Source organism: Rhincodon typus, chromosome 32 (assembly GCF_021869965.1).
Source record: "Rhincodon typus isolate 14 chromosome 32, sRhiTyp1.1, whole genome shotgun sequence".
In the NCBI taxonomy this organism is placed as follows: domain Eukaryota; kingdom Metazoa; phylum Chordata; class Chondrichthyes; order Orectolobiformes; family Rhincodontidae; genus Rhincodon; species Rhincodon typus.
In genome coordinates this window covers 12,085,142-12,110,027 of record NC_063363.1, presented here as the reverse complement: position 1 = coordinate 12,110,027, position 24,886 = coordinate 12,085,142, and the positions used below count along the sequence as shown (strand labels likewise).

Genomic DNA, 24,886 nt, shown 5'->3' with positions numbered 1-24,886 from the left:
ACTCAAAGAAAATAGGAGCAGGAATAGACCATTTGGCCCTTCAAGCCTGCTCCACAATTCATCATGATCATGGCTGACCATCCAACTCAGTCCCTTGTTCCTGTTTTCTCCCATATCCTTTGATCCCTTTAGCTCCTAGTGCTACATCCAACTCTTTCTTGAAATCATTCAATGTTTTGGCCTTGACTGCTTTCTGCGGTAGTGAATTTCACAGGCACTCCACTCTCTGGGGAAAGAAATGTCTCCGCATCTCAGTCCTAAATGGTTTACCATGTATCCTTAGACTGTGACCCTTGGTCCTGGACTGCTCAGTCATTTGCAACATCCTCCCTGTCTAGTCCTGTTAGATTTTTGAGTTTCTTTAAGTTTCCCCACTGCTCATTCTTTTGAACGCCAGCAAATATAATCCTAACCGATTTAACCTCTCCTCAAATGCCATCCCAGCAATCAGTCCCAATGGGTGAGGGGGTGGACTGAGGCCCCTTAAGTGGTTTTTAATTGGACACTTAAGGGCCCCAATTGGCAGCAAAGTCAATTACATGTCTTTCTAGCTTGGTCCCAAACACGGAGGCAGGGTGCAGAATCTGGCTTTGGCATCTTGCCACCTAATCATGTGCCCTTCCTGTCTCCGAGCTTGCCCTGCCTGAAGGCAGGAGACTCCCCACTGCAAACCCCCCTCACCCCCAACTCCCAACCTGGCTTTTCACAATCATTGTAGCATTAAGGTGACTTTCAGAGAACACTTAAAATCTCCTAGAATTATCTCCTACAAGCTGAATTTTTTAATGTATTTAACAGTTGAGGCTCAACACAGAGTTTATTCATAGATATGCACATTTCAGGCATATGGAAATCCGTTCCTTTCTTTCATTTCAGGGAGGCAATGGCCTAGTGGTATTAATCATTTGGCTGTTAATCCAGAGACCCAGGTTCTGAGGACCTGAGTTCAAATCCTGCCACAGCAGATTAGTTCAATAAAAATCTTGAATTGAGCGTCCAATAATGACCATGAATCCAGTGTCAGTTGTTGGAAAAACCCGACTGGTTCATTAATGTCCTTTTTAGGGAAGGAAACTGCCATCCCTACCAGGTCTGGCCTACATCTGGTTCCACCTTCTTAACTGCCCTCTGGGATGGGTAATAATTGCTGGCCTTGCTAGTGACGGCCTCATGCTGTGAATTAATTAAAAAAATATAATCGGAGCACCACTTCCCAGAGAGCTAGGCTGAACTGATGTTTGTGTTGTGAGTTTGCATTGGTATGTTCTGTGTATAGCATGAATGCTTGGGAGACACTTGCTTTTGTTAAATTACTGAGAAGCAGCTCCCATTATAATGAGTCTGATTCACAATTCACTCAGCCTCACTGTTTGGCATTTCTTCAATTCCACAAAGTTTCTCAAGCTTCAATCCTAATGGAAATATAATTAACAAAGAATATGAATTATCTCTTTTATCAGCTCGACTGAATGGAATGAGCCTTGAACATAATGATTGCAATTCAGATTTATTAGATAGCTCAAGCGATATTGTGAGGCCAACTCTGTGTCATCTCGTGTTGAAATGCCTGTCAAGAGATTCCCAGACAGTGTGTCATTCTAAATATTTGCCGAGTTCTCTGGACTTAAAACAGATGGCATGCAATTAGGCAGTGTAATACCAACTGGTACACAATCTGAGCTATGGGTGATCACAATCACTATCCTGAACTGATAACCAAAGTATTAAAGGTTTCAGAGATAGTAGGAACTGCAGATGCTGGAGAATCTGAGATAACAAGGTGTAGAGCTGGATGAACACAGCAGGCCAAGCAGCATCAGAGGAGCAGGAAGGCTGACGTTTCAGGGGTCTAGGCCCGAAACGTCAGCCTTCCTGCTCCCATTAAAGGTTTCAGATTTGAAAAGCTTCCACGCTTAGAATTGTCACAAATCTTGTTCAGAAATGACGAACTTTACTGGCTGTCAGTACAATGAAACTCCAGCTTTGCTAAATTGTGGCTGCAAATTCTGCCTAGGGCAAGTAATGACAAACCTTAGCCTCAAACTAACATTAGAGTGGGCCAGGTATAGATAATTTCTCAATCCTGCTTGACCAGTGTATTGGAAATGACAGTCAAATTGGGCACCACCAAGTGCGCTAACAATGAATTGTTCTGCAACCGAATGTAAATATTTTTAGTTGGTTACAAAATAAAAGAGAAAGCACAGTGTCTCAACTTCCAATGTGTCCCTGATTATAGGAGTAAGAAAATGAATGCTAGGCTTTATGGTACTTTGCTCCACAGACATCAGAATGACATTTATATTCTTGAAGCTTCATACTCCTCAAACAAAAGATTAAGTTTAACAAAGCTGTTTTACATTGTGACCCAGAGAACTCTTGAAGAAAATTATCTGAACCAATTGAAATGATTGTAAATCTCAGTGGAGTTTGAGGCTCCAGACAGATCACATCTTCAATATCATGAGTTGAATAGCTTTGGAGGGATTTCTCCTCTGAGGGTTGAGTGTCTTTGGAACTCCTTGCCACAGAGAGCTGTAGGGGGCAGAGTCTTTATGTATATTTAAGGCTGAGATAGACTGTTGATCAGTCAGGGAATGGAGGGTTATGGGGCAAATGTAGGAAAACAGATGTGAAGAATATGGGATCAACTATGATCCTATAGAATGGCAGTGTAGAGGGGCTGAATGGCCTACTCCTGTTCCTGTTTCTTATGGTCTTCATTTAGAAATTACTGTAGCACGAACTACAATGGGTTTCAGACCTCCTTGACTAGGTAGAGGCAAAAATCATCCAAAACCCAAAAAGACTGGAGCTGCATAATCTAGATAGGTGATGGATAGATTTTTGCTAGCCATGACACGAATAGGGAAGGATCCAGACCCGAGGCATCAGCTTTCCTGCTCCTCTGATGCTGCTTGGCCTGCTGTGTTCATCCAGCTCTACACCTTGTTATTTCATGAAGAGAGCGAAGACAGGCCCTTGGAGATAGGATGGAAATCAACCTCGATCTCACTCGATGATGGTAAAATCTAGAAGGTGAGATGGCCTCCTCATGGTCCTGTATTCCTGAGTGATCATAGAATCCCTATAGTGTGGAAACAGGTCATTTGGCCCAACAAATCCACACTGAGTGAAGGAGATGTGTGAGGGAACATAAAATGGGATAAGGTCAGCTCTAGCTGTGATTCAGTACTAGTTCCATGCATATACCTGTGGCTTCAGAATAGTATGGGGGAAAGGAAAGATGGCAAACCACTTGGCATCCTGTACCCTCCATAAATACTTGTCCACTTTAAATCAGTCAGTACTGTATAGAAGGGATTTCAGAAACACCATGCAATCTGCCCACGTTGAATTGCCAACTGCTGAGTGAAGAACTTGGAGAAACTTAGCTATTGATGAATTGTGAATCTTTATCTACGAAGCCTCATCAATCACACATTTGAAAGCTGGTGTTCACGTTTCAATACAGTTGAGGGTGTTGGAGTGTAGGAGGGAGGCAGCAGAATAGGAGCCTGAAGCCTTTATATTCTTGATGAGCAGTAAAGTAATATGATCCAACAGAAATAACACAGCAGGTACCCAACATGGCAGTAGAAACCAACCTCGCGAATGTAATTTTATGCTGTCCATAAAACAATGATTAAACAAGCTCACAGCTCCTGTCAAGTTGAATCTGTTATAAATGTATTTCTGGAGTGTATAAATACAGACTTTGTAACTGTGTCTCAAGTGTGCCATATAAGTGCTGGCACAGTGAAATTTAGACCAGGCATCGCAGGATCAGTCCATCGCCCTGATAATTCAATCAAAAGATTTTCCACACTGCTTCAATGAATAAGTTATATTCTGTGGTACTCTTAATATACAAGTGACCACTGTAGGCTTTTTATGGAGAGAGGGGACCCACAAACAGCAACAACTTGCCGGTTTTGTAATGATTTCCATGGAAAAAGTGTGGAATTCAGTTCTGCAGGAACAAAATTGCAAGATTGTTAACATCCACCTTGAGTCAATGGACTAGAGATTCTACCTTGGCTTGGCACCTCATGTAAAATGCTGTGGGTTCCTTGTTAGAGGATATTTGAACCTCCCAATTTTAACAAATAATCAGTAGCATCCGCTAACTTTGTGCATCTGTGTTTGTTAACATAACCTTGGAGGTGAAAGTTACATAGGACTGTGAAAATAACTTCCAGTGTCAGGTGTTTACTGCAATCCTGTTCCACTGAGTTTCCAGAAACCTTGATTCTCTTAAACAAAGATTGTGGCCTACTGGTTCCTGTAATTGGTAATCAATAGAAATGACATTCAACCTATTCCTTTAAGATGGCACCTCTGTACAGTTATTTTCTCTGTGATAGCTTTAGCATTAGGTCATACACGATGGAGGTAATAGGACTGTGATAAATTAGTCACTTCCTATACCCAAAGTATATTGCTTCAGATTATTTGTAGTAACCTGTTTCTCCACATTTAAAATTTTCATGCCCAATTTCAATTGCCTGAGTATGCTGTGTTAAGGAAATGACTATTGCAAGTTGAAATGTGATTCATTCCTAGGTTTTCCAGTAATTGACACTTTGGTATGTCAAAGTGCCCAAAGCTGATTGGGAAAAAGCAGAGATGGAAACCTAGAGTTGAATTAGGTTTCAGAAAAGATTTTGGAAATGCAGTATGCTTGGAACAAGTTTTTGAAAGAGTGTATTTGAAGGGTTTCTGCACATGTATTTCTTTCGCTGCCTGAAAGCACTGTTTCACCTGGGGTGTGGAGAAAGGTGGGAGAGGTTAGAGTCACACTGTGGGGGAGTTCATGGAAATACCCTGCATGCCTTGTGGTTAATTCTCTTCTGGAATGCTACAGCTGAAATTGAGCACTGAGGCCACAGGATGGCCGATATCTGAAACTGCAGTCTTACTCTGTGTTCTTTTTGAAGTAATGCTTGAAGCTGGATTTGGGGAAGAAATGAAGGAAACTTGAATCTACAGTATTTGAACATCCAGAATTGGAAAATTGATTGTAGTCCAACATGCCCAAGTTAAAATTAGTCTTGAAAATGCCTTCAAAAGTGGCATGTTTGAAGAAAACTACTGCAGTATTATGCTGCAATGGTGGCTAACCACCTCTAAACAAACAGCAGTGTTAATTCACATATGTTTGGAAGGTATAATATGGCAATGTGATTGGTTCCTTCTTGTCAATTCAATATGTCAGCAAGGCATAGAACAAGGTGATTTTCTCTCCACTTAAAAAGAAATGTTTCACTACCAGGAGAATTTTAACTTTGAGCAAATAACATTGCTTCGTCAACCTAACTGCAAGGCCCCACCTCCCCATCTAGCTGATTTAAAGCAGAATTTGTGTAATCTTTCCCTAACTCTGAGATAGTGTGTTGCTCTTGTCAGAGCTGAAATTTTGAGTGGATTTTTTTTTTTCCCCATTCAACCTGCTCAGTCACGTTAAGACACAGTCCTCTGGAGCAGGTGGGACTTGAACTCTCTCTCCTGATCCAGAGGTAGGGACATTACAATGTACCACAGGAGCTGTTATTTTCTGAATGGAGATATTTTCTAAGCAATCTGTTCAGAAATGTTGTTATGCACCATTGGAGCAGGTGGGACTTCACCCTGGGCCTTCAGTTCCAGATGTAGGGATGCTACCTCAAGGGCCTCTCCATATTTCTGAGTGAAATAAATGCCCCCTAATTCATTACGGTGAATTGAAGTTTAAAAACTAGTTATGGTCTTCCAAGCCTAGAAAGGTCTGCCTGTTTCCTTCTATTCTGGCAGAAGCCAGTATCCCCTAGACCTTTTTGAGAATCTCCATTTGTGTCCCAGTTTGGTTTGTCGCACAGATACTGGGGGAAGACCATTGTTTCACTTCATTGTGTTTCTAACTGTTGCTTTTAATTTGTGAAGCTGATGCGCAGAATCTGGTGACAGACAATGTGGTGGTGGTGGAAGGGGAGGTGGCGACCATCAGCTGCCGAGTGAAGAACAATGATGATTCAGTGATCCAGCTGTTGAATCCGAGTCGACAAACCATTTACTTCCGGGAAGTTCGACGTAAGTTTCCAAACTGCCTGCAATAATTATTTGCTGTTTTTCTTTTCATTAATTCAGCCGTCATGTACCCCATGTTGTGGTTTGCAGTCTTCAGACGTGTGCTAATTGTACATTTATGGATATGTGTATCGCTGCCTTTTCTGGAGGAGTGGATCCTTTTGGGGTGATGAATCTCATTGTAATATGTATGTCCTGGCCCATCTGAGAACTGATAAGGCTTCAGATCATCTTCAGTAGAAAAGAGTACACTGAGGAGTGACTAGGTACAGACCTTTAAGATTATGAGAAGATTTGTTGGCATTGACATTAGAGAATAGGAGGTTAAGGGGTGACCTTCTAAAGGTTTATGAAATCATGAGGGCTATAGGTAAGGTGAATGGTAAGTGTCTTTCCCTAAGTTGAGGGATTCAAGACTTGGGGCGGGGGGGATATATTTTTAAGGTGAGAGGAGAAAGATTCAAGAAAGAGGTGAGGGACAACTTTTTTTTTTTTAAACACAGCATGCTTCATGTTTGGAATGAACTTCCAGAGGGAGAGGTGGATGTGAGTACGGTTACAATGTTTAAAAGACACGCATGTTTGGAGAGATCTGGGCCAAGAGCAGGCACATGGAACTAGATTAGTTTGGGAACATAGTTTATATCGGCTGGTTGAACCAAAGAATCTGTTTCCATTCTGTATGTCTCTGTTTCCAATTGCAGGCATGATGAAAACTATGTATTGAAAATTTAATAAATTGAATAGGGAGTTCAGAAGAATGAAGAATAGAAGGTGACATTGAGGGGATTGGGTGTAGTAGAGAATGTACAAGTTTCTGTGTAGACTTTAATGGACTTGTTGGGTGAAATGGTCTGTTTGTGTTGTAATACCAACATGGACAGTTGTTGTTAACTTTGGTCTTTTGACTATTTCTGCAATGTGGGAGGCAAGGATTTGGCTGGCAATTGAGATTGCCATCCTCTCCTTGGAGACACTGGAGCCTTTGTTATGTGTGCACTCAGCATGTCCCCGGAAAGTTTAATGTTGTTTGGTTGTTTTGATCGACTTAGTCTGTCACAGAAGAGTGATCCTGTTTTCCTTCACATCAGACTCGAAATGTTAACTCTGTTCCTCCCTGCCAGTCCTGCTGAGTTTTTCTAGCACTCTAAGTACTAGAATTTCAGATTTTCAGCATCTGTAGTACTTTAATTTTCATGAAGTGCATTGAATAGGCTAAATACTGGAATCTAAGATGTTGGAGATTTCAGTAAGATTTTTCAGTCAACTGGATTAAATTATCAGAGGGCGTAGTAGGGAATGAATCATTTAGCACTAACATCTTGCCTGTTTGGAACAGGTAGATGTTTTGATTACTGTCAGCTATAGGATTTTACTCCTTGTAACTTAAGATTTAAAGAATGTGCAATATGTCTAGAGTTTGTCAATGAGAGCATTTTTTTTTCAAATTATATTAATTGGGCTCTGAATCTCTAGGACCAGTCTAAACGTGGCTAAATTCATCATACATATTGTATTTAAAAGATGTTCAAATGAGTAAAATACAGTGAGAAATGCATGAGAGTATATTTCAAACTTAAAGCACAGTTCTTACCAATTATACCCACTGCTTTGTCTAACTCCTGATTGTGCTCATGTGGAAATGATCTCAGCAGCAGCATTTTTAAAAGTTCGGATTCTTCAGCATTTCAAATATTCTTATACATTACAAAAATAGCTCAAAGTGTCCACAGCATTTTCTGAAAGCTGATTTAATTAAATTATGTAGTTCTACACAAACAATGAATTATTGCTAAAAAGGAGACATAAAGTCAAAGTTTTTAGTTTTGCAATCATCAGAACCAGGGTGCAAGAAACCCAGACTTGGAAAGGGAACAGTAATTTATACAGCCTGAAAAGTCCATGCTGATTGGTAGGACGATTGTTAGCATAGAAATGCTGCAAGAATTGCAAATTGTCAATTTTAACTGATTAAAATCAAACCAGGCAGTTAGAATCTAGTCAGGGTGTTGTCATGGGGAATGCAGTAGATATGGCTGTCTCCTTAACTTTCTCCTCTTTTTGAAAAAGATATTGTGCATGAACATGGTATTTTTACCCACAATGAACAGGGTCCTTATGTGAGAACATATGTAGCATGGGCAAATGAATTGAGCCACGAGCCCAACTAACCTTGAATTGTTTTCCAGCGTAGTAATTAAAAATGTCAGCATTATTTAGTAAATATTGTCCAATAGCAGCATCGCTTCTGATGTTGAACGTTAAGGTTTGCAAGTACAGGCCGGTTGAGCATGCTATCTGCTGAAGATAGTTAATGGGGTACAATGTTTGATAAGGTCCACCAGCATTGGGATGTCCAGCCTTCATACCTAGCATCGTACAGAGCACTGAGACTTGTATAATCGTTTTACTCTTTTGTGAAGTAGGCAAACTTCCTCTTGGTTTGATGGCAGCATCCTGTTATTAGTGAACTGTAATTGTGTTGTTTTCCCATAGTTGCGTGAGTCCGCTAGCTTCACCTGCTGCTCAATGTTTTGCAACACCTTTCTGTTCCAAGGTGGTCTCAAGTACGCTTGATACAGTTACGGCCAAAAATGACATTCTATCATAATCTTGCGCAATATACAGTGGGTAATGGTTTAATTAAGTTAGCCATTATCACTCAAACTAGTTTTGATAACCTTCATCTCAGCACCAGGGTTACATAGTGAACACGTGCTCAGTCTGTACTCACAAGGGGAGTCTAGTGTGGAACTGCAGGAGTCCAATCTGTATATGGTCTACTGAATGTCGGCATGTGGTAGATTGTGGCAGAGAACACATTGGTAGCTTTCTCTTGAGCAAAGGGAGCAAGTTTGATTACTCCGTTTCAACAATAAAGATGACTGCAGGATGGAGTTTGAGGTATATTTCCAAGTGTTAATTATGTTGACGTGGCCACTTTTTTCAGATTCTCTTTAACTTGCTAAATTTCTGCCTTTGACAAGATCCCTTGAAACAGTTGACATTTTAAAACAATGATTTACTTCCAAACAGGATCTTTGGAGGCATGTAGTGCATTTTGACCCTTTTCTGAGCTGCCAACATTTCATTACCAGCTGATATTCTCCAGTTTGGGGAGGAGATAAATTATAGGCCTGTCTGTGAGGCTTCCCTTGTGTCCGAGTTACTGATGGCACGCTGAAGGGTGGAAGAGGGGAGGTGCTACAGTGACCTGAAGTTTGAAGGGCGATGCCCTGCTGGGCCGTTACCAGGGTTTGTGTAACACCCCTCCAAAACTCTCAAGTAATCCCATCGCCAGTCCTGGTTGCAGGAGCACACCATAAACAGAACTGATGTTAACTATAATCAACCACAAAGTTTCTTGTTCTCACAACAACACGCGAGACAGGCAGGTTTTAACATCATAGGCAGAACATAATGTCAAAACAATCTCGGGCGGCAGTGGGAAGGGACCTGTTGTGAGGGTCTGGCCCTTGGGTGGTGGTGATGACCTATAGAATTCAGGAGGCAATGAAAGGTATAGTTACAGCATTTTAAAAGACATTCAGATAAGTACATTTAGAGGAAAGATATGGAGGGATATGAGCCAAAGGCAGAGAAGTGGGAATAATTTCATTTGGGAACATGGTCGATGTGGGCTAGTTGGACCGAAGGGTCTGTTTCCATGCTGTATGATTCTATGAAAAGAAGTAACCACCCCATTGCATGTGGGGACAGAAGTCTACATGTCATTAGTAGCTTGGTCTGTATCAGTTGCTTGAACAGTGTAAACAAAAGGGAACCATCACTCACTTAATGACAAAAATCAAAGAAATCATATCCAGTCTCTGGACCTGGTGGACAAGTCATGTAGAGCCCTTCTTCCAAACTGATCTGTTTCCTGAAGTTTTACAGGTTTTTTTGTTTCATTTTATTTATTCCTTTGTTTATAATTCTGTTTCTTAGCCTTTGAAGTGCTTGGAGCTGGTCATAGAATCCCTACAGTGTTGAAGCAGGCTATTCGCCCATCATCCACACCAACTCTCTGAAGAGCATCCCACACAGACCCACTCCCCATTTAGCACGGCCAATCCACCTGACCTGCACATCTTTGGGTGCAGGAGAAAGCTGGAGCACCCAAAGGAAACCCACGCAGACACGGGGAAAATGTACAAACACCATTCGGACAGTCACCCACGGCTGGAATCGAACCTGGGTCCCTGGCACTGTGAAGCAGCAGTACTAACCATGGTGCCACAGTGCTTCTCCCTCATTTGGTCACTGAGGTTTTGTTTAAAGATTAATCGATTTAAAAATGTTGTTATCCTTCACAGACCTGCACTTTAATGTTTCAAATGTTGTTTTCCATCTTGCAGCTTTGAAAGACAACAGATTTCAGCTGGTGAATTTTTCGAGCAGCGAGTTAAGAGTCTCATTGTCAAATGTCTCCTTAGTAGATGAAGGGAAATATGTCTGCCAGCTTTACACAGATCCTCCCCAGGAAGCCTTTGCTACTGTTACAGTTCTTGGTGAGTAACAACACTGACTCAGAGAAATGGAACAGTACAATATTTTAGACCTTATCTAAGACATCAATGGAACTCTATTTTATATTGATCCCCGGTCTAGCCTCTCTTTGCAGTGGGATCAGCAGGGGGACATGTCCCGTTGCCTTGTAAATCTATATCATTTTTATATTACAGTGAACAGATACAAACGAAAGGTGTCAGTTGTGGTTAGATACATTTTAACTAGTGTATGGGATTAAATTCCAAATCTTTTGAGTGTATAGTTTTTTTTTAACATTACTTATTCTTGAAAGGAAGTCCTTGATTAGATTTTACTGCAAAGTAATCATTCCCAAGAATCTGTTATTTGTTCAACTTGTTCTTAAATCTTTGTAAATGCAGCACAATTTTATCAACACAGTTGTACTTTGATTGTACGGTCAATCTAATGTACGCTGCACTGTTGTGCTTTGAACAATAATATATTTCTCTGCTACGGCATGTTGGTATGTCAGTGTGAAAGAGTTGTGCCGTGGATCAACGTACCTCACCCCACCTTTGATCTGCAGTTGTTTACACAGCTCGAGATAGCAGTGGGGCAGATGGCTAAATCTTGCAATAGGAGAACACTCTTCTCAGGCTGGTGTTAAGCAGAGAGGGATCTATATCATGTACCTACATATATACTTTATCATAACTTTATCCTGTGATCCTCCTTACATGTTAACACTTCATGACAGTGGATGGTCTAAATGAGAGTATGTTGCATTTCCCACATAACATTCGCGTCATCAAAATTTACCAAAAATCAAAGGCTTTCACTTACGTGAGCTTATAACAAGAGTAAAACTTTTAGGATAGTGTTTTAATTGTGCTTATCATTAGTTTCCTATAGGTCATAGGATTCCCACAATTATTTCATCTGCCATACATTTTGAGGTTGACCCCCGGGAATGCCTGAGCAAGTCTTTAGCTCCCAATAGTACTCTGCCTGTAGACAAATGATGCTTCATTCTTTCTGTGTTGCCATAGCCAGGTTTGGATTCTTTTGAATGCCCTCAACAGGATTTGTGTTAGTATGCAATTCCAGTAGAAGCCAAGGAAATCTCCCCTCAGGAATTCCTATAATTCTTAACGTTGGTAATGATGGAAGTGTTGTTGTGTTAATGGTTTGAACATTTCTCTATTGTGACAGAGGTTTCAAAATTGTCATGACCCCTTCGTGAGAAATTTGAGTGCAGAAGCACACATTCCACAGATGCTGCCCATTTTCCCCATAACCCTTGATTCCCTGACTGATCACGAATCTATCAGTCTCAGCCTTAAATATACACAAGGACTCTGCCCCCACAGCTCTCTGTGTGACAAGGAGTTCCAAAGACAATCAAACTCCTGAGAGAACAAAGTCCTCCTCTTTTCAGACTTAAATTGCCACACCTTTATTCTGAGACTATGCCTTCTGGTCCTAGACTTGCCCTTTCAGCTTTAACCCTGTCGAGCTCCTTTTAGAATTCCATATGTTTCAATGAGATCACCTCTCATTCTTCTCGACTCCCAGTGAGTAGAGTCCCAATCTGTTTAGCCTTCGCTCGTAAGACAAAAGTAGAGTATCCCACAAATTGTACAATACACTTAGAGATTTATTAATATACATAAGTTACACATACATTAAATGGAATTTTGTTAAACACTTGTATTCTTAATTGAAAGATTTACAAGAACATGGATCAGAAGGATTTTGTTTTCCCTGTGAGACTAAGCTACGTAACATCGAGCATGGATTTTCACACCAGCTCCTTTAATGCACTAAGCCAATCCACGGTAGCAATTTTCTGTCAAGTATGTTTGCTTTTCTTGTCAGCCCTGTCAACCCACTAATCTCCCTGATCAGGAAGCAGCATCATGTAAGAGAGAGAAGCATCAGTCTATAAACAAAAAAATGGTTTTCAATACGTGGGCCCTGCTGGCAAGACCAGCACTTGCTGTTCATATGTTGAGACCCTCCGGGAGGTAGCAATGCACTGCCTCCTTAGACTGATGGCAGCAGTTCATCGCATATATTCAAACAGAGCTGTTGAAGGGATAACCATATAATCCTTCAGACAAGATATGGTATAACTGAGGGGAACCTGGGGTTAACAGTGCTCCTAGGGACCGACTGTCTTTCTCCTCCTTGATGGTGGGTTTGGGAGGTGCCAGAAAAGCATTATGTAGCTTAACATTTGAGACAACCAGCATAGAAACTGCTGAGCTAACCACTCAGAACAGGCAGCTGATATTTTCCATGCTGTACTACTGCTATTTAGTTGTAGATCTCTCATGAACTGTGTGTGTAGGAAACAATTAAGTTGTGCACATTTTAAACGTTTTAATTTTCTTTTTGAAAAAGCCTGTTGGGCTGTGCCTAGGGCCCGAGACAGTGCAATTGAATTGATTTCCAGAGCTCTTCATGGCAAATCACCACCAGGTTCTAACACACTACACAACCACGGGTTGTAAATTATTATGAGACTATCATCTATCTGTCCATACATATAATAGAAGTCTTCAATCTAGTGCATCCATCACCTGCTCAGTGTCACATTTGAAAATGTCACACATACAGAGTATAGGGTACAGTTGCTACTGGGATATTTCTTTCCACTTTGAACAGCACGTCGAGGCTATTGTTTTTCCACAGGTCGCAGCGTCGGAACAGTAGAACTGTGCACCTGGGAGACCCAAGTCACGGTACCTTGGGTCAGTGTCAGAAGAACTGCATGCTTCTAAACATGTGGAAACTTTGCTGACTGTTGTTGTGAAGAGAGACTTTGTGTTAAAAAGAGTTGGAGCAGACTTTAGATATGATTTTGCTCTGAAATTAGGATGCACAGCACCGTTTGCAATGCCCGAGTGCTTGCTTGAAGGTGCTTGAGTCAGATCACCTGTCTGATTCCCAGATAATCCCAACTCAATGATGACTGAGCTTTACATTGATGCAAGGTCAGCGTAACAATAGAATTCTTAATGCTAAACTGTAAATTAACAAAATATTGAACTTCATCTTCCCCTCTGCCAACTACCAAAGGCAAAATATGCGAGGTTCTCCATATGTGCCAGTGAACTGTCTGCTTTGTGCACGTTCTGAAACAGTCTTTTTAATGTTAGTTCCACCAGAAACTCCGACCATAGATGCAAACAAGGACGTCTTGAATGAAGGGGAAGATGTTGAGTTCACGTGCAGTACCACAGGTAGCAAGCCAGCTGCTGAGATCAAGTGGCTGAAAGGCGATGAAGAGATGCAAGGTTTGGACATTTTCTGAATTGGCAACAGTCATTAGTTTTGGTCTATGTAAACATACCACATATGTTCTAACTCTAAATACAAACTGGCAGGTGTAGCATTTAGCTAATTATCCTCAACACTTAAGTTTTATGTTTCACACATTCCAACTTCTGTGCTAATTCTTATTGCTGACTCGTTGGGACATGTTTGTAGGTAGAAGGCAGGAGATCTGGCCTCGACCCCAGTTCTCCAAGCCCTAGTTCTCTCCTCCTGATCAAGTGCCACTCCCATTACATAGCTATACTTTAAATGGTGAGAGACTAGGAAAAGATAAACTTCAAAGGTATTTGTATGTTCCTGCTCGTAACTTAATGAAAATTAGCATGCAGAATACAGCAAGCAATTAAGAACGCAAATGATAAATTATCTTTATTACAAGAGGATCTGGGCATCAATGTAAAGATACCTTACTACAGTTGTATGGGGCCTTGGTTAAACTGCAGCTGGTGTGTTGTGTTGTCTTGAGTTTTGTTCTCCTGATCAACGGAGGGATATACTTGCCACAGTGGGAATGTGCCAAAATTTGACCGAACTAATTCCTGTGGTGAAGGGCTTGTCTTGCGAGGAAAGATGAAATGTACTGGCCCTTTGTTCCCTAGAGTATAGAAGAATGAAGGGTAGGTAGTTATCCCTGGCTGTTGTGCCTAGTATCAGGGAACAGTCTCTGAATGAAGGGCAGGTCAATTAGGAAGAATTTTGTCACTCAGTGTGTTGTGAATCTTTGGCATTCTCCTGCAGCGGTCTGTGGAAGCTCAGTCATTGAGTATGCTCAAGGCCAAGATTGATAGATGTCTACATGTTTAAAATACCACAGGATATGAGGAAATGGTGTCAGAAATGCAAGATTGCCATTCAATGAGATATTGGCTAAAGTAGATGCGCTAGGGACCCGGGTTCGATTCCACCCTTGGGCGACCTGTCTGTGTGGAGTTTTCACATTCTCCCTGTGTCTGCGTGAGTTTCCTCCGGGTGCTCTGGTTTCCTCCCACAGCCCAAAGATGTGCAGTTCAGGTGGATTGGCCATGTTAAATTACCCATAGTGTCCAGCTCTGTGCAGATTAGCCATGGGAAATGCAGGGCTACAGGACTGGGGTTGGGGGAGTAGTCTGGGTGGGATGCCCTTTGGAGGCTCAGTGAGTCGAATGGCCTACTTTGACACTGCATGGATTCTATGATATTGATGTCATTGAAGAAAATGTTTTGCAACAAAATTTGTTACTTCAGTAGTAGAGTTCTGCAGCTGTGTTAGAGGATGGTGGATTTAAGCCCCCCTTCAGTAATTTAACACATTATCTTGACTGACATTTGTTAGTAAAGTTGTCAGGCTCCCGATTAAATGCGCTAAGCAAAATAAAATTCTACTTCCTTGGTTTGCATTTACTAACTTAATTATCCTTTTTTTAGCTGCTGTGTGCTTTGAGTAAAATGTTCAATTCAATATAATTTGCAAGGTGGTTCCATTCTATTTTTGCCTCCCAGGTACTCTTTCCACTCCTTCTCATGTATTTTGGCTGAAGGCAGGAGATTCAGAGGAGGTTGACTGGATTAATACCTGAAATAAACTGGTTCTCTGAAGAGCAGACTTGAGTTTGTTTCTACTAGAGCTTAGAAGACTGAGGGGCCGCTAGATTGAACTGTGTAAGGTCTTGAATGGCCTTGGAAAGATGGACATGCACAGGGGGGTTCCTGTTGTGGGGGGCAGTCCAGAGAAAGGGGTCACTGTTTTCAAAAAAAAAAAAATCCCGTTTTCAGAACAGAATTGAGAATTTTTCGGAGGGCTGTAAAGCCCTTAATGGAGTTGGAGATAGGGTCATGGAATGTTCTTAAGGTGAAGATTGAAACATTCTTAGGGAAGAAGAAATTATTGGAGTCGATGGGAATGTGGATGGAAAGATGCACAGGTCAGCTCTCATCTTATCGACTGCTGGAGTAGTCTGCAGAAGTCAAATAACCTATTTCTCCTTATTCGTATAAAAGTTAGTTAACTGTGCGGCGTCCACAGGTATTTCTTTTCCAGCCAAGTGATGGGAAAGTGAATGAAAGTTGGATTTTCCAGGGAGTCTAAAACACACTGCATCAGAAAGTAAATGTGAAAGTTAATGGGAACTTGGTAAGGAGTGGGAAGGAGGTATTGTTTTCCAACTCCAGTTCTTTTAATTCTTGCTGCAAGTAAGTATTCAACTTAACCGAGATCAAATCGAAGATAAGTTAAGTACTGAAGAAATTTAGAAGCTAACCTGATTATTTAAGTATAGTTTAACTGAATAAACAAAACACAGCCATGAGTTGTCAGTGCAGATGATGTCCTGCAAATGCAACACGAGAGTTTATGAAAAGTAATTAAACCCAGATAACCTCATTTGCAGCGAGTGCACCTCAAGGTATCAAAGGGAAGAGTTGCTGAGCTGCAGTACAAGGTACGAGTTTTGCGGGGTTTCAGAGGGTAAGAGTTACCTGGACAACTTGATCAGAAAGCAGTGTTAAAAATCTGGAAGGAGTCACAAATGGAAGCCTGGTAAATGTGCCCTTGGGTGCAGTGCTGAAGAAACCATGGTCTTCATCCTTATCCAACAGTTAGGTTCTTGCTCACTCTCTGGATGAGGACAAAGTCTGTAATGTGGGTGGGCAAGCTGATGACAACGCAGTAGTACAAGAGGCCATTTGAGTGACAAGGAATGTAGTCATGATAGGAGAAGAGTATAGCTGGGGGCAGTGTTGCCATTTTCTGCAGCTGTAACCAGAAGGTCTGAAGATTGTGTTATTTGCTTCATTCCAGAATTAAGGACATCTCCTCCTCGAGGCTGGCAATGGAGAGGCAATGGCCTAGTGGTATTATCGCTGGACTGTTAATCCAGAAACCCAGATAATGTTCTGGGGACCTGGGTTCAAATCCTGCCATGGCAGATGGTGGAATTTGAATTCAATAAATATCTGGAATTAAGAGTCTAATGATGACCGTGAATCCATTGTCAATTGTCGGGAAAAACCCATCTGGTTCACTAATGTCCTTTAGGGAAGGAAACTGCCATCCTTATCTGGTCTGGCCTACATGTGACTCCAGACCCACAGCAATGTGGTTGACGCTTAACTGCCCTCTGGGCAATTAGGGATGGGCAATAAATGCTGCCTAGCCAGCGACGCCCTCATCCGATGAATGAATAAAGGGGAAAATAAAGAATGGGAGGAAGAGGACAATCTGTTATAGTCCATGTTGGTACCAACAGTTTGGGGATATGAGCTTCTGCTGAGAGAGTTTGAGGAATAGTGGTCTAAATTAATGAGTAGGATCTCAAAAAGAATAATCTCTGATTATTACTACCAGAGCCATGTCCAAATTGTGGTAGAATCAAACAAATGAGAGTTGAATATGTGATTCAATGTGTAGTGCAGGAGACTGTTTCGAGTCATGTGGTAGTGACATACCAGTGCCGGGGAAAGAAGTCCATTGTAGCTGTCTGTACTTGAAATAGGCTGGAATCGGTAGCTGAGTGAATTGAATAATTAAGTTGTGAGTATGAAGCCCAATTTTAGTTAGGGTTTTAAACAAAGATGCTGGGAGTAGGTGATCAGGAAAGAAGTTTCAGATGAGGGGGAATTCATAAATGAAAATGTCAAGGCCGTGGAGCAATCTACTGTTTGGGTATAAATAAAAAGTGGCAGAAAGGGGCAAACAAAACAACAGTTAACAGTAACAGTGCATTGATGGATGAAGTCAAATTTAGAGGGAATTGTAAAATGTCACATTTAAGGTTCCTCATCTCAATGCACAAAGCTTTCATGACAGGTTGAACGAAAAGCTGACACAAATACCCATAACTGGGTTTGATTTACTAGCCTTTACAGAGTGTGGTTGCTTGGTGGCTGAAGTTCGCAATTTCATTCCAGGGTACTTGACATTTTGAAAAGACATTCAAAATGGAAATGGATAGAGTGTAGGTTTGAGAGTAATGGATGCAATAGCAGAGGGAAAAGATCTTTGCTGATAGCATTAGATAAAAGATTAGTTAAAGAACAGAAAACAGTAGGAATAAATGGTTTATTTTGACGTTGGCAAGACAATACTTGTGGGCTGCCACATGCATCATTTGCAAATAGCTGAGGTCGCAGCAGTGTGTATCAATCTTTTAGATGAGGGCACCAAATGGAATGTGTCCAAGTTTGCTGATTCAAAGCTAGATGGAAAACTGAGAGGTCAGCAAAAGCCTACAAATGGTTATTTATAATTGGGCAAGGTGTAACAGATGAAGTACAATGTGGATAATTGAGGTTTTCACTTTGGTAAGAAGAATAGAAAATATTTTTAAGATTGCAAGACACTAATAAACGTTAATGTTTAGCAGAATTTAAATATTCTTGTATGTGAAACATTTTGAAAAGTTAATATGCTTGGCCTTTATTGCAACGGGACTGGAAGCCTTGCTACAATTGTGCAGAGTTGTGTTGAGGTCAGACATGCCTAAGGAATGGATGAAATGAAGGTTCACTAGATTGATTCCTGGGGAGACAGATTGTCCTGTGAGGAGAGATGGAGTAGAGTGTGTCTGTACTCGATAGATTGTTGAAGAGGAGGTAAACCCATCGAAACTACAGAGATGCAGGAGAGGGCAGATGCTGAGATTGAAACTAAGGGACAATGTCTCAGGATTATCGGTAGGATACTTAGAACTGAGGTGAGGAGAAGTTTCTTCACTTAAAGGATTGTAATTCTTTTGAAATTCTCCATTCCAGAAAGTTGTGGATTCTTGACTTTTTTATTCATTGAGGGCTGAGTGTGTCACTGGTCAGGCCAGCATTTATTGCCCATTCCTAACTGCTTTTGTGAAGGTGGTGATGAGCTGTTCTCTATGTATATGTAAGATGACTGGATGTTTGGACTTTGAGAGAATTGGGGCATATTGGGGATTAGGCAGAAAAATTGAACGTTTTTTTAAATACTTCAGCAACATGTAGGTGTCAATGGCAGGTTGAAATTTGTCTTGCATTCCTAATTGCTGTTGAACTGAGTGGTTTGCTCAACCATTTCATAGAGCAGTTAAATGTCATCCACATTGCTGTGTGTAGTGTGGTGAGAGGATGCTCAAAATATTTTCTACTGGCCTTCTTTGTTCAAGTATATGCTGGGGAACTGAAGGGCACAACAATGTCTCTTCTTTGACTCCCAAGTAAGAACATAGGAAATTTGTACATCAGTTAGTGTATTTTGTTGAATCAATGTACAATAGATTGTGGTGTTTATATGATCCACCAATTACACAAGAGGTTACAAACTGAAGTGATTGATACAATATGCTTTTTGGTTAGAGCCCACACTTTCCGTGTTCTTGACTGTTTGCCTCGCCTGTTACTCTTGTTTCGTCCATTCCCTTGCCCAGACATGTTTGTGTTCCATTGACCCTTTGTGTGCCTGGAGTCACATGTAGGCCAGACCAAATAAAAATGACAGATCTTCTTTCTTCAAGGACTCTAGTGAACTACGTGGGTTTTTTTTTGACAATGAACAATGGTTTCATGGTCACTATTGAACTGGCTTTTAATTCCAGACTTAATAGTTTAATACCATATACCATATTGGGATTCAAACATGTGTGTTTCTTATTCTTGGTCATGATTTATACAACTGTGTAGTTTTCTAGGCCATTTCAGACTGAACCACTTTGTTGTGAGTCTGGAGTAGCAGGCAAGCCTGACCAGGTAAGGGTGGGGAATGGGATTTGCCATAAACAAAGAGAGTTCCATGTTTACACGTATTGAGACTAACTTTCAATTTCAATGTTATTAATTGATTTGAAGTACCACTAGTTGCCATGGTGCAGTTTTAATCCATGGTCCCACAGCACCCATCTCTCTAATCATTCAAGCCAAAGATCAGCCATGATCTTTATTGAACGGTGGAGTATGTGAAAGGCTCTTTATTGCTTTCTGTCTCTTGCACCTGTTTATGTTCGTAAGGGTTATGATGCTCTCTCCTAGCACATTAGTCTTTTTTTTTGTTCAGCAAACTAGTAAACCTGAGATTGGGAATTTATCTTGTTATATGAGGAATTAGTCTTGAGCCCCATCTCTCCAGAACCCTTGATGTAGTGACATCTTAGACTTTTGTTTATTGTAGGCTTTTGGCCAAAAATTGCACTGCTGACTATATTGGCATTCTCTCCTGATTAAGCAGTGCAAGCTAACAGCTGGAGCTCCATACAATTAACACGAGGCAGTATAATATCTCCTTCCAGCCTCTTCATTAATCAGTAAAGTTCAAACTGCTGCATTTTTAGTAATAGACGAAGAGCTGCTCCAATGGCTTCAGCACACTACTAGCTATTAGGAGGCAGCCATATGTTCCAGCAGTACAATTGGAGAGCCACGTGGGAGTGAGAGACATTCCACAAGTTAAACAATTATTTTTCAGTATTATGTCCCAAACCAGCCAGTTACATTACTTCTAATAGACCTTGATAATCAACACAGCAACTTGATTTGAAGAAGCCTTAATATGATGTGGCATGAACTTCTTAATATGCCTCTCAAGCAATTCGGTTTTGGTGGTTTCCATTTTTTATGATCAACATTTTGTATTTGGGAGATTGGAATTTGGAAACAAGATTGATTACCTTAACGTACAATTGACTCAGGGTTGTCTTTCACATTTGCATCTTTCAGTTCTGCCAATACACAAATGTTCAGATATGAAGAATGTCGCAATGGTTCACGACAGAAAAACAACCTTGACTGGCTGTTTTTGTATTTAACATTACACTAGGATAGCGACACTTAATGTTTAGTTATGAGTTCCCCTTGCTGCTCTGATATTTGACCCTGCATCAGCTTGAATGTGTCTACTCTGCAGCAATCCTGAATGGAAAGTCCAGATTGTTTGATTTTGAAAGTATGTTATGCTAAGTATTGGCTGTGCCTTAGCTGCAATATTTGAATGCACAATACTTATAAATTTCCCCTTCTGTTCTTAAGAAAGTGCAGGTAATGTGGAAGAGGACCCCAGGGAAGAGAAATTGTTCAATGTCACAAGTAGGCTAGTGCTGAAAGTGAGTCGCCTGGATGATGGATTACCTGTTACCTGTCAGGTAGAGCATCCAGCGGTGAAGGACCTTCAGACGATGAAGGATTTGCAAGCACAAAGATATTTGGATGTACAATGTGAGTAAAAGCCATCATGTCGGCTATTAAGATATAAGCAGCAATGTTTATGCACGATCATTATTTTCAGCGCAGGTATATTATGTGTACCATTTAGTTAAATTAAAGCTGACAATGATGTATGGTAATGTGTAATTATTGCAATTCTACATCTGTTGTATTTTTATGATGTGGCTGTCTTATCTGAATGTGCAAGTGACTTAATGATACCTACTCTCTGTGAGCATGTTATATTATAGATTCGTTTCAGTGATATAGCATTCAGAATAGCTCAGCAGTTCTGGAGTTCACTGTTTGCTGTTAGTCTCTTTTACAATGAATGTGTGAATCAGAGACAGGAGTGGGCCATTCAGCCCATCTAGCTTGCTTCTACATTAAGGTGAAGTCGCTGTAGTCCCAGAGGACCATACGGTTGCTCTCCTATTAGATGAATAATGGTGATCTAACCTGACAGTCACCACCTCCGAGGTGAGGGGAGAGATTGAAAGAAGAGTCTTTCATGGTAACCTCAGCTGGTGTGGGAATTCAACCCACACTGTTGGTGACACTCTGCATCAAAAACCAGGCATCCAGCCAACTGAGCTACCGACTCCCACTTCTAGGATGATGGCTGATATGACTGAAGCCTCAAACCTGTGTTTTTACCTACTTCTAGAAATTGAAAATTTATCCTACAATCTGTTTTAAAGACATTGGTGCTTTTGACAGTGATGAAACTGTTTAATGGTTTTCATTTGCCTCTTAGTGATGTGAGTACTAGATACAATCAAACTCCTGTTTAACCACTTCAGCAATGAGCCACGGTTCTCATTTCCCAATAGCAATGTGGATTGCCTGCCCAGAAAGGGGGAGTGGATAAGTAGGATTGAAAACTGTTGTTAATTTCTCCTCGTCTCCTCCACCCTCCGAATCCAAAGATTCTAAATTTGATTGCAAAAATGAATGTCAATGTCATAGCAAAAAGAATTTGCCACCTTGTTTTCAACAGTTTGGGCTGGAGACTTTTCGTCATGAAGAGAAATTGGACAGACTGAAATTGCTTTCCTTAGGGTAGAGGAGACTGAAGAGGGACAGGATAAAATTGAGGGGTGTAGACCAGGTAAACGGGAAGAAATTTTTCCCCATAATACTGGGATCAATGACCGGGAACATAGATTTAATGTAAAGGGCAGAAAGTTTTGAGGCGATGTGAGGAAGACCTTTTTCACCAAATGGTGGCGGCAATCTGGAACTCATTGCCTGTAAGGTTGGCAGGCACGGAAACCCTCATGACATTTAAGAAGCATTTAGATATATACTTGTAATGCCAAGACATACAAGGCTATAGGCTAAGTGCTAGAAAATGGGATTAGATTAGTTAGGTGACTGTTTTTGACCAGCACAGCCTCAATGGGCTGAGTCTTCTTCAATGCTGTACATCACTATGACTCGGTCTTTGTTGCTCAGTAAACTATTGTTAACCAAGGCCATACCACTGCTTACTCCCCACATGTATGTACCTGTGATATTACTGTTTAATATTTCTGTAATTGTAGCATCAGAATATATACAGTGCACATGGAGACCAGTTGGTCAATTGGATCTGTATGAGCTCACTGTGGAGCAAATCAGTCAGTCCCTAGTCCCCAATCCCTCTTATCTGGTAGCCGTGCAAATTCGTTTGCCTGCAAGTACTCATCCAGTTTCCATTTGGGCTAAATTCAATCTTTAAATTGTCGAGTGGAGATCCCAAGGCACGTATGTAAACTAAGTTGTATACACTCCTATATTACTCTCCATTGGCTTTCATGTTCAATAAACTTCAGCAGCAAAGCCCAGCATTGTATCCCATTCTGAGTTTTCCAATGTCTGCAATAGGTTAAAGTTACCTCGATTATCTATTATCTCAAATGATCAGCTTCATTTCACTCCAAAATATTCATGAGAACGTTGCGTGGTCTGAAATCCAAAACTTGATCAATTTCTTAGAACAGAGAAAACAAGATCGTTTTTTTTTTTAATCTGATTTTTAGTCAAGGGATTGCGGAAGTGGGTCTTTGGACTGGAGCGCCCAAGTGCCTTGTGGGCAAATATACCCTTGGCAGACTAGAGCCTGTTCAGTTGATTTTATGGTGCATTAGCGGTTTTTAGTTGTCACTTTTCCCAGTCGGGTGCTCATTTGCGTGCTCATTTGCAAGCTCATTAACAAAGCTTTGTATAAGCACTTCTGCAGAGAATAAAAAGCATACACTTTCAGTTGTTCTCTGGTCTCATTAAATAACTGAGTATCGTACTAAGGGTTTTACCGTGTGACTGTTTTAAAATGAAGTGTAAGCCACCTTGACTGTTCATGCAATAGTTATGCCTTTTTTTAAAAAAAAACAGCATTCTCATTGTTCGGTCTATTGTTTTAGTAAAAATTAATGTGTAATTAACTAACACTTTAATGTTTCTTTGCAGTAATTAATATGAAAAAATTTCTATAATTACCCAAGAGTTGGTACTTTCTGCTGGTTAGAATATATGTTGACTTTCTTGAAAGTTCAGTTCTGTCTTATTTTGGAAAGATAATTGCAGGTTCCCTGCATGAAAGTTGATGCAAAGGTTTCTCGGTGATTAAATACACAACTTGCTAAATTGGGGAAGGTTTTATTTGCCAGTTTATGCTTGATCATAATTGCAAAAGCTTTATTTCTATTCATTCACAGTGTGTGGGTTTCTCTGACGAGACCAGCCCAGTCCTGTACAACTGTTTAGTTCACTAGCCCGTTTCAGGAGGTAGTTAAGAGTTTCCTGTGCATTTGAGATTGCATAAAGGGAGACTGGGCCAGGACTACTACCCCTTCTATTGAGCAAAGGGCATTAGTGAATCAGATGGGTATGCTGTGTTAGTTGTTCCAGATTTCCAGATGCGGGGAATTTATAATTAAACTCAACATTTTTTCACCCCTTGCTCATGAAAGTGGGGCAAACCAATTACTTTTCTATAATTGGATGATTTTCTGGATTATGGTCTAGTAATCAATAATATGGACATGTGGCCATATGCTACAGTGATGCTTCCACCCATTTTATTTAGCAGTCTCCTATTGCACAACTTCAAGGCTTGTGCATGGCCAGATGGATCAACTCGAGTGAGGTACTAGAAGGTAGTTTGCTGATAGTTGTTTATCTGTAGACCATGGTGAGTTCAAGGATGAAGGGTATTTGAATACGTTGAGCTATTAGTGGTTCTCTCTCACTGTGATATACAAAGAAATATTAATTAATTTTTGGTTTGCCAGTGGAAGTCTTGTTGAATTATTTTTGGATTAGCAATACTTCTGAATGTGTCTGATAACCTCACTGTCTCCTTTTCCGATATACTCCTTTTTGCATTGTTAATGAGCTCCGACAGGATAAAGAACACCTGCCAAGTTAAGTTAACTACTTCTGCTATTGAAAGTAAAATTATTTCTTGCCTCAATTTTTGACTCTGTACTTGTGGCAAAGAGGTGGATCTGTTAGCACAAGTCACTAGTTCTGCTGGAGTGCTTGTTTAACACATGCATGTCTTGTTATATTACCTATGTATGTTCTGCAGAGTATGGAAAATGCAACATTGGTATAATAAACTTCATCACTCAAAGTATCAGACAAGTCAGCCTCCCTTTACTATTACCAGAGAAAATCACTGACTGCCAGTGTAGTGCAATGGAGATGGAAGTACACTTTCCATTCCTTTATTAGCTATGGTACCAATTTCTTCAGAGCAGACTAAGCCAGCCACAATCAGATTCCTCTTCACTGCATTGTTAAAATGTTTCCACATCCTCAATACTGTCAACAATGTATGTTTGGGTGGTATCTTGGACAACACAAAAGATCCTAAGGTGCT

General features: G+C 40.7%; 1 protein-coding gene across 3 annotated transcripts in view; it reads left to right on the top strand.

Moving 5' to 3' along the window:
• Positions 1-24,886, top strand: part of cadm1a (cell adhesion molecule 1a) — a 405,153-nt gene that overhangs the window by 302,803 nt on the left and 77,464 nt on the right. For all 3 annotated transcript variants that reach the window (XM_048615517.1, XM_048615519.1, XM_048615520.1), the window contains 4 exons: positions 5,923-6,069; positions 10,425-10,577; positions 13,704-13,841; positions 20,845-21,030. In XM_048615517.1, coding sequence (XP_048471474.1) covers positions 5,923-6,069; positions 10,425-10,577; positions 13,704-13,841; positions 20,845-21,030 — 624 coding nt within the window. The remainder of the gene's footprint in view (positions 1-5,922; positions 6,070-10,424; positions 10,578-13,703; positions 13,842-20,844; positions 21,031-24,886) is intronic.